This window comes from Myiozetetes cayanensis, unplaced genomic scaffold (assembly GCF_022539395.1).
Source record: "Myiozetetes cayanensis isolate MyiCay16 unplaced genomic scaffold, myiCay2020 scf54, whole genome shotgun sequence".
Lineage (NCBI taxonomy): Eukaryota > Metazoa > Chordata > Aves > Passeriformes > Tyrannidae > Myiozetetes > Myiozetetes cayanensis.
Genome location: NW_026087787.1, coordinates 411,313 through 421,062, shown reverse-complemented (window position 1 = coordinate 421,062; position 9,750 = coordinate 411,313). Strand labels below are relative to the sequence as shown.

General features: G+C 49.0%; 1 protein-coding gene across 1 annotated transcript; it reads left to right on the top strand.

Moving 5' to 3' along the window:
* Positions 1-5,722: 5,722 nt before the first annotated feature.
* On the top strand, positions 5,723-6,685 carry LOC126650029 (olfactory receptor 14J1-like). Its single transcript, XM_050334475.1, has one exon. It carries the CDS (start codon positions 5,738-5,740, stop codon positions 6,683-6,685), a length of 948 nt encoding a protein of 315 aa, XP_050190432.1. The 5' UTR covers positions 5,723-5,737.
* The last annotated feature ends 3,065 nt before the right edge of the window (positions 6,686-9,750 follow it).

Below are 9,750 nucleotides of genomic sequence, written 5' to 3'. Positions count from 1 at the left end.
GGGTTATTTACCCTGTCCGTGTGCTCAGCAGAACAGACTGTTAGAAGTGGAAATCAAAGGAACCTCTCCTGGGAACTGGTCACAGGGTTTGGGAAAATATGGAATCAAAAGTAAATGTAACCATCTTATCTCAAACTGAATCCCCTCACTCATCTATTGGATCAAGTAAAGGTGAATTTAAACCTGCAATGAGAACTTTGAGGAATATAATGCCAGACAACCCTGCCTTATTTGCTCAGGGGTTTCACTCTTTGACTCATTATACACACCAAATGTATAAGAAAGTAAATATGCCACAATTTTTAGTCCTTCCTGGTGTGTACAACTTCCTAACATAACCAATATAACTCCAATTAACCTGAAAAACTTAATGTGGACATGGTCTGTATAAGCATTTTTTGAATCCAAATTTACAGCACCCAAAGTTACTGTGCCTCAGGTAGGAGACACTCCTTTTTTCATTTGCTCAAAGGTTATAACACGCAAAGAAGGACCAGGAGATCCTCCAGAAACGTGGTTTTTGCTTAGAATTAGAACATTGATAAGGGACATGTGTACTTGTGGGAGATACCCCTCTAAAATGACATTGCAAAACAGATTAGCCTTTGATCTGTTACTGTTCAAAGAACAAGGTGTGTGTGAAATGTTCAGTTGATCAGGAACCCAATGCTGGGTAACAATTTATAATGCTTTGACCTCCACTGAGGAGGCACGAACAACAAGGAGAGAGAGAAGTAACCATACTAAAAATTTGTTTTGTGCAATACAACCACCAGAAGTGTTGGATGGATCAGGGGTTACTGACATCCTGGAGTCTTTTGGACTTACTGGATAGGGAAAATGGATAGCACCAATTGGAATAGCAATTGTCATTGGAATTGTGTTCCTAATTATTGGCATTGGCCTGGTTAAATGCAGGATAAACTGGTTTCCTTCTCTTCCTCTGTTCACTGCATTCATGTCACCAGCACTGAAGGAACTACATCGATGTGCCTAGAAACAATGTCGACTCCTCGGGGTGGAGTGGAACACACAGATAATATAGAAATGACACTAAATTATGTTTCTCCACTGTTTCTGCCTGTCAGAAACCTACCAAAAGTTCTCTGTCATCTCTCTACCAGAAGTTCTCACCAGGACTCCCCACAGGACTTTCCCTGCCAAAGGATCCTGCCATTATTTAAGGTCATCATACCTCCTCAGACACCTGAACTGACTACGTTCAGAAACCACCTACAACCTCCTTTGAACACTGTAAAAGTTGAGGACAAACTTTGAAAAATCAGGGAAGAGGAAAAAGAAGAGAGAGAACTGGTTGTCTCAGGAGTATCTCCCCACCTCCCCTCCAATTTCTCCACTACAGTGTGCTACCTGCCTGCCATGGGAGACTGAGACTGTGCTGACCTGGAGAGAACTGAGCCCCACCTGCTGCATGCGGGAGTTCCCCTGACCATATTTCCTGAGGACCAGGAAGCTGCAGCTGAACGGGACCCTTCCAGGGCCTGGGACACCGCTCGTCCCTGAGCAGCAAAGCCACACTGCCTGCATTCCAAAGAACTAAAGCTGTCAGACCCCCTGAAGCTGAAGAGGTAACATTGAAAATGGCAGGGACAGGGAAAAAAAACCAGCAGAAAACTGTTTCTCTCCCCGTCTCTCACCAGCATGGCAGAAAGGTAGTATAGTGGTACCTTTGCTCTGCCTCTAAAAAATGATCTTAGCATTTTCCTATCTTTTCTTATTGTTTCCTCTTTCTCTTTGAATCTCTTAGCAATTAAAAAAATATCAGTTTGTGGTATCAACAGATAACTTATGTGAATTTTAATTTTGCTCAAGGGTATATTTGAATCTGAAGTCCTTCCTGGAAAATTTAAAGCAGATTATAACATCCCCTCAACAAACACTCCTCCAGGGGTGACCCCTGTCTGTTGGGAAACACAAAGGGATGTGTGGGAGGGTTTGACTGACAACAAGGAGAATTTTGGAGAGAGACCTTTACAGATCCAGATTTTGATGTGTCCACACATCTCTGCCTGGGTGTGGGTGTGAATTGACTGTGGTGTGAGTGTTGTTATTGGGAATCTATAATTCAGTCACTCTTCAATTGTAACAAATGCTACTGAATCCCTTGATAACTTTTAAGTTGGTCAATGATTAAGTGCTAGTAATCTATTTGCCCCCTTATGTTTGTGTCCAAATCATTTGCACCCTGACCCTCTTGCATCCCAAGGCTCTGTATAAATCATAATCCTTCAAAGAAAAAATATATTTTCTTGACGTCCATTGTAAAATCTTCCTCCTCATCTAAACGACAAAACAACTCCAATTAGCTGTAGAAATCTTGAACTCATGAAGACAATTAAAGGAAGGGAAATAATATGTTTTTCTCTATTTTAATGAGCCCCACAGTGTGTTTAGAGATTAGTCCATGATCCTGAGGTACTGACAGAAGACTGAAGAAGCTGCTCAAGAAGTCAGAAACCAAAGCCCAAGTCCCTTGAAGCATTGCTGGGCCCCAAAATGTCACAATGGTCCCCTGATACCATGAGACAACATTCCTAATCTACAGTCTAGACTAGAGGGAAATCACAGGAAGGGCCATGGTTTGTCAGGACTTGCTTTATCTGAGTGAGCCCCGGGGGGCTTTTGGTGCTGAGTCCTTGAACCTCAGGTACTGAGGGGAGATTGTACAAACCTGTCCATAAGTGAAAGTCAGAAGGAAAACCCAAAGTATCTGGAAGCATTAATGGGTCCCCCTGATGGCCATTCCCAAAACAGGCTCCTCATGGACTTGGTGGAGAAGAGAATTGGAGTCAATGACTGAACAAACCTCTCAAAGACTCACTTTCAAAAGGAAAAATTCTTTCAAAACCCTTGAGTACCTTGAAGCATTAACGAGCCTCACTGAGTGTCACTACTGGCAAAGTCTCTCCAGGGACTAATTAAAGCAGATGATTGGAGGCCATGATTGCACAAACCTCTTCAAAACTCAGAGTCAAAAGAAAAGGCAAAGTATCGTAACAAACCTGTGGTACCTTGAAGCTTTAACAAGCCCCACTGGGGGCCATTCCTGATAAAGGCTTTCAAGGGACTCCTTAGAGCAGATAATTGGAGGCCATGACTGAACAAACTTCTCAAAGACTCACTTTCAAAAGGAAAAATTCCTTCAAAACACTTGGTTACCTTGAAGCATTAATGAGCCCCACTGAGTGTCACTACTGACAAACTCTCCAGGGACTAATTAAAGCAGAGAATTGGAGGCCATGATTGCAAAGACCTCTTGAAAACTCAAAGGAAAAGGCAAAGTATCTTAACAAACCTGTAGTACCTTGAAGCTTTAACAAGCCCCACTGAGGGCCATTCCTGACAAAGGCTCTCAAGGGGCTCATTAGAACAGATAATTGGAGGCCTGGACTGAACAAACCTCTCAAGGACTCGGTGAAAAAAAGAAGTGTCTTAATAAATTTTCCTTGAGTACCTTGAAACATTTATGAGCCCCAGTGAGTGTCACAACTGACAGAGAATCCCAAGGGACTAATTAAAGCAGGTCATTGGACACCATGACTGAACAAACCTCCCAGAGACTCAGTGTCAAAAAGAAGTGTTTTAATATAAACCCTGAGTGCCTTGAAGCATTAATGACCCACTGAGGGTTGTCACTGTCTGGGGCTCTCAAGGGACTCATTACAGCAGATAATTGGAGGCCATGGTGGCACAAACCTCTCAGAGATGCAAAATCAAAAGCAAAACCCAAATTCCTCTGAAAATCCTGCAGGCCCTTGAAGCCTTAAGGAGCCCCCCGAGGGCCCCTCCTGACAAAGCCTCCCCAGGGACTCTGCAGCAGCTCCTTGGAGGCCCTGAGTGCAGGGAGGCAAAGGCTCTGGGCAGCAGCTCAGCTGCTGAGAAAAGCCTGGCTGGCTTTGGGGAAGTTTCCTTCCTTTTCAGGCTTCCTCCAGCTTTGGGAAAGGCTGCCTGGGAGATTGGCACCACCTAAGAAGGGCTCTGGCAGGTTCCTGGGAGCAAAGCCGGCCTGCCCTGGGCTCCAGCCCAGATCTTTGGAGCAGGGAGACACCTGAGAGTTCAAAAGAGGAGGCTGCATCTTTGGCAACATTTGGGGACAAGCAGGCATTGCTGCTATGTGGATAATCTGCATGTGAATGGTTGCTTTGAGCTCAAGCATTCAATTGAAATGAAGGTGGGTATCTCAGTGATTTCTTTTGGTTTTAAAAAAGAATATTTCTTTTTCTGTGTAATTCTATTATGAAGTTTGTAGATTCGAAAACAATCATGGTCACTTTTCTCTCGTGCAAACTTTAATTGTATCTTGGACATTTTGAATGAGACCTTGATGAGACAGATCAAACTCACAGGAAAATGGCACAAACACTGTGGGAAAACATGAAAAGTATTACGATAGCATGTTTGTGTAATTCAGATTTTCTCTTGAAAAAAGTCCCTGGGCTTGTTCCTTGGCTGATTGGATATTGATGTTTCCTGACCTGCTGTTCCCCTCAGTAACACCTCAGAGTTTAGGAGGACTCCTCCCTGGGTGTAGGTGTCAGGTCAGTCAGCAGGAAGGGCACCGTGTCTGCAGGTTGGGCAAAGATCTGCGAGCGCTGGCACATCCCAGTCCCTGCTGCAGCATCCCAGGCCCATCCCAGCAGGGTTCCCTTCTGCCAGGGCTCCTGCAGGGCTGTGAAGCCGGGCTGTGCCCCCCAGGCTGCCCCAAGCTGTCCTGCAGAGCAGGGTCCTGCAGCCCAGGGGCTGTGCTGGGGCAGGAGCTCTGCCACCTGCCAGGGGCAGCCTCAGCCGGGCTGGGGAGCTCCCTCAGGGCTGGGCAGGGGCTGTGGGGGGAAAGAGCAAAGCCAGGCAGGGCAGGGCAGGTTTCTTCCCTGATCAGCTGAGAGTTTCCTGGGGCAGGGCTGCTCACACAACCAGAGCAGCCCAGCACATTTTCCAGGGGATCCTTCAAGGGGAAGGTCCAAGGAGGGATTTCTCTCAAGGTCTCAAGCCACATGCCTGGTGGTTTGAGTTCCAGAGGGAACTCTGAGGAGCTGCACAGGGCTGAGAACACCTTCCTGGCACTGGTGGTGTGTGGGAGGTGGCCCAGCTGGCTCAGGAGGAGGCTACCCTGAGTGCCCAGTGGGCTCTGCCCTGACCTCTCCCAGCTGGCCCCTCCCTGTGCATTCCTTGTTTCTCAGCTTACCAAGTGCAGAGGGGCAGAGCTGCTGTGCCAGCCCAGGAGATGCTGTTGGGTTGGTGAGATGAGCCACTGGTGTCCTTGGCTACAAGGGGGGTGCTGAGCCCTTGAGACAGGCTGAGACACTGAGGGGTGTGGGATGGATCCCTCTGCTCCCAGCAGTGTCTGGGGGCTTTTCAGACCAAACTGGGAGTGTGATCAATCTCCATCTCAGAGAGAAGCAAACCCAGGGCAGTTGGGAACAAGAGAGAGGGTCAGACCAACTCCTCTCACTCTGCACTAAGCCCCAGATAATCCTCCTGCCTGGCATGACCTGCTCTGTTCTCCCTGAGAGCATCAGAAATTCTGATGGGTTCTGACATCCAGGAACACTCCTGCACAGATGAGGGAATTTGAAGAAAAAAAACCCAACAAAACAGTTGAGGAAGTGTAGCAGGGAGGGCCTATTGCGAAATGGCTTTGATTTTTCTCAGGAAGTTCTTTGCTAACATATCACTGATATTTCCTCCTTGAACAGTGCCCCACATCAAGAGGCAGCAAATGCCCAACAGCAGCTCCATGGCCCAGTTCCTGCTCCTGGCATTCTCAGACAGGCGGGAGCTGCAGCTGCTGCACTTCTGGCTCTTCCTGGGCATCTCCCTGGCTGCCCTCCTGGGCAACGGCCTCATCCTCAGCGCCGTAGCCTGCGACCAGCACCTGCACACCCCCAGGGACTTCTTCCTGCTGCACCTCTCCCTCACAGACCTGGGCTGCATCTGCACCACTGTGCCCAAAGCCATGCACAACTCCCTCTGGGACACCACAACCATCTCCTACACAGGATGTGCTGCACAGCTCTTTTTCCTGTCAACAGAATATTTCCTCCTGACCATCATGTGCTACGACCGCTACGTTGCCATCTGCAAACCCCTGCACTACGGGACCCGCCTGGGCAGCAGAGCTTGTGCCCACATGGCAGCAGCTGCCTGGGCCACCGGGTTTCTCACTGCTCTGCTGCACACAGCCAATACATTTTCCCTGCCCCTGTGCCAGGGCAATGCCTTGGGCCTATTCTTCTGTGAGATCCCTCAGATCCTGAAGCTCTCCTGCTCATACTCAGGCTACCTCAGGGAACTGGGACTTCTTGGAGTTAGTGCCTGTTTAGCATTTGGCTGTTTTGTTTTCATGGTTTTCTCCTATGTGCAGATCTTCAGGGCTGTGCTGAGGATCCCCTCTGCTCAGAGATGGCACAAAGCCTTTTCCATGTGCCTCCCTCACCTGGCCGTGGTCTCCCTCTTCCTCAGCAGTGGCACATTTGCCTACCTGAAGCCCCCCTCCATCTCCTCCCCATCCCTGGATATGGCTGTGTCAGTCCTGTACTCAGTTGTGCCTCCAGCCCTGAACCCCCTCATCTACAGCCTGAGGAACCAGGAGCTCAGGGATGCCATAAGGAAAACAATAACTGGATGCTTTTCAGGAGGAATAAAGTGCCTGTTTTCTGGTGTGTAGCATTCAGAATGGGACTCCCTAATGACCCAGTCTTCCTGCTCAGTTTTTGTGTTGAGGTCATCAGATTCTTCCTGCAATAATTTTCTGTGCAAAAAAATATTATTATGCATCATCGTTCTAATTTAGAATCTCCTAGTTGAATTTGACTCACAGATGTATAAATGATGAATTGTGATCTCTGAGTATTTAAAAAAATAAAGGACCCTGCAATGCCTTCTTTGTCCAAGACCCTTCTTCTTAGCTGTTCCTAAAGCACAGCATCACTGCAGGACAGGGGGGATTTGCAAAGGGCAAGGGCACAAGAATCCCAGCACAGCAGCACTGCCAGGGAGCAGCAGAGCTTGGTCTTTGCAGAGCTGCTCTTTCCACTTCCACACTGTCCTCCTGAGCCCCTTTCTGGCTGGAAGGCCTGAGTGCTCTCTGAGCACAGTCCTGGGGGGTGGGAGCCCTTTGAGCACAGGCAGGGACAGGCACTAGGAACTTGTGAAGCAGAGCTGGCCTCCCTGACAGCATCTACAGGATGCTGTGGGATCTTCTGAGGGCACTGCATGGACTGGGTCACTTCTTCTGTGCCCTTGCTGCAGGGCTGGAACTCTCCTGCAGTGACACCAGGACACTCCTGCTCTTTGCATTCCCAGCCTGATTTGGAAATCCAATCTTCCCCTGCTGTTCCCAGGGACATGCTGGGAGTGCTTCAGAGCTGCCATCCTGGGGCAGCTCCTGCCCAGCGTGGGCAGGCACAAGGTCTCTCCCCCTGCTCCTCTCACCTCCCCAGTGCCACTGTTTGCTGCAGCCTCCTCCTCCTTGCCCAGCACAGCCCTCCTGGCATAGTTGGACACAGCCCTTGTTCTCCCCCCTCCTCATGGCCCTTCCCAAGCCTCTCAGCTACAGCCTGATGGCCAGAAACCTTCAGGGCAGGGAGAGACCATTGGAGTGGTGGGTCTGTAGGGAGAAATCACTGCTGCCTCCCTTCTGAATCACCCTCAGGACCTGGATAAGCCTGTATTTGGTTTTGTTTCAATGAGGCCCTGCAGTGCCACAGTGCCAACCTTTATTCCATGAGGTTGCACAGGGTCATCACAAAGCTGAGTCCATCCAGATGGAAGTTTGGGGAAGATCAGGAGGAACTGGGACAAAAAGGATTGGATATTTGTGGAAGGAAAGAGGGGTTTGGCTAACAGGGAGGAAAGATTTTGATGAGGTAAAAGCAGGTTCAGGGACTGCTGAGGGTGCTGAAACACCGACTGTGCAAACAGTCCTGATGGACCTTTACCCGCTTTGTAACCTCTTTGTAGCCCCAACCTGAAAGTGTTGCCCCTGCCATGGAAAGGAATCCACTACTCAAACATCAACCTCACCCTGAGTTCAAAGACAAAGCTCAAATGCAGAACTCCAGACTCTTACTGGTACTCGAATGCCCACCCCATTTCCAAACCCGTAATACCAGCATGACAGCTTGAATCCTAACCCAGACCAAAAATCTCTTCCCAGATCATGAACCAGACATTACCAGCAGAACAGCAAACCTGTCAAAGTTCTGCCCAATCCCCATCCTGAGCTCCAAAGCCCAAGCCCTGACCATGAAGCACCCCCACAGCCCTTGGGAGCAGGGCAAGGACCTGCAGGGCCCAGAGCAGCCCCAAGGGGTTGGCAGAGCAATGGGAGGTGACCTGGATCTGCTCAGCTCTGCAGGGACCCCCAGCAGAAGGGCCTGGGCTCTGTCAGGGATGTCCTGTGGCACAGGGGCTCAGCATCCAAGCCAAGAAGGCCAAGTGCACATGGCAGCAGCCAGAGCTGGGGGACAGCAGAGCCATCAGGGAGGGCCCAGAAATGCTGCTGGGAGGGGGGTGGGAAAGCAGGAGGGGTGTGTGCAGCCTGCAAGGCCAGAGGAGCAGCAGGGCCAGGGGAGCACAGCCTGCAGCAGAGATGGCCAAGGGCTCTGGCAGGGCTGCAAGGCCCAAAGGCACCCAGGCCTTTGTGCCCTTGGCTCTGGCAGCTGCCTCTGCCCCTCAGGTCACCACAAGCAAATTTCCTGGCAGCTTCTGCCCTTGGGTTCTGCCTCGCCCCTCCCTGAGCAGCCTGGCAGGGCTTGCCCAGTTTTAGGCCTTTGTTGTTGCTCCCCCTCCCATCCCACTGCTCCCCAAACAGCCCTGAGCCCCCTGGCAGGGACAGGATCTGCTGGGCCAGGGCCTGGGGCTCAGCCTTGGCCTTTGTGCTCCCCAAAACCAAGGCAGGCTTTGCTCAGCATTGCAGGGGCCTGCCCAGAGCCTTTGTCTGCCTGCACTCCTGGCCTGCAAGGATCTGCTCTAAGGAGTCCCTGGGGAGGCTTTGTCAGTGCCTGCCCTCAGTGGGGCCCAGCAATGCTTCAAGGGACTTGGGCTTTGGCTTCTGACTTCTTGAGCAGCTAATTCAATCTTCTTTCAGTACCTTATGATGATGGACTAGTCCCTAAACACTCTGTGGGGCTCATTAAAATGCAGAAAAACAAATTTTTATTTTTTTTTTTAATTGTCTTCCTGTCTTCAAGTCTTCAACAACTAATTGGAGTTGTTTTGTAGTTTAACTGAGGAGGAAATTTCAAAGAACAGCTCGCAAAAAAAGGTATTTTTTATGAAAGGGAATGATTTACACAGAGCCTTGGGATGCAAGAGGGTCAGAGTTCAAAGGGTTTGGATCCAAAGAAAAGGGTGCAAAAGAGATTAGTAGTCCTTAATCATTGACCAACTTAAAAGTTATCAAGGCATTCAATAGCATTTACTAGAATTGAACAGTGACTGAATTATAGATTCACAATAACAACACTCACACCAGAGTCCATTCACACTGATATCTCAGATCTTTTTGGGTTTTTAAACTTTTGTAGATTTTAGAACTAGTTGTGTAGTGAATATATTTTAATGGAGCTGTATTATATCCCTTACCCTTAACAGAGTATTTACACATACCCAACCCTACTACCCCATTCCATATGAATCTCTCTAAACTCCACTTTTAGTCTTCTTTTCAAGGTAGAATTGTAGAAAAACACCCTAAGGCCTGGACCAGAAGACATCACTCAGACAGTG

Excerpts from the sequence above, each read along its gene's own strand:
- LOC126650029 (XM_050334475.1), top strand. The coding sequence starts at position 5,738 with ATGCCCAACAGCAGCTCCATGGCCCAGTTCCTGCTCCTGGCATTCTCA.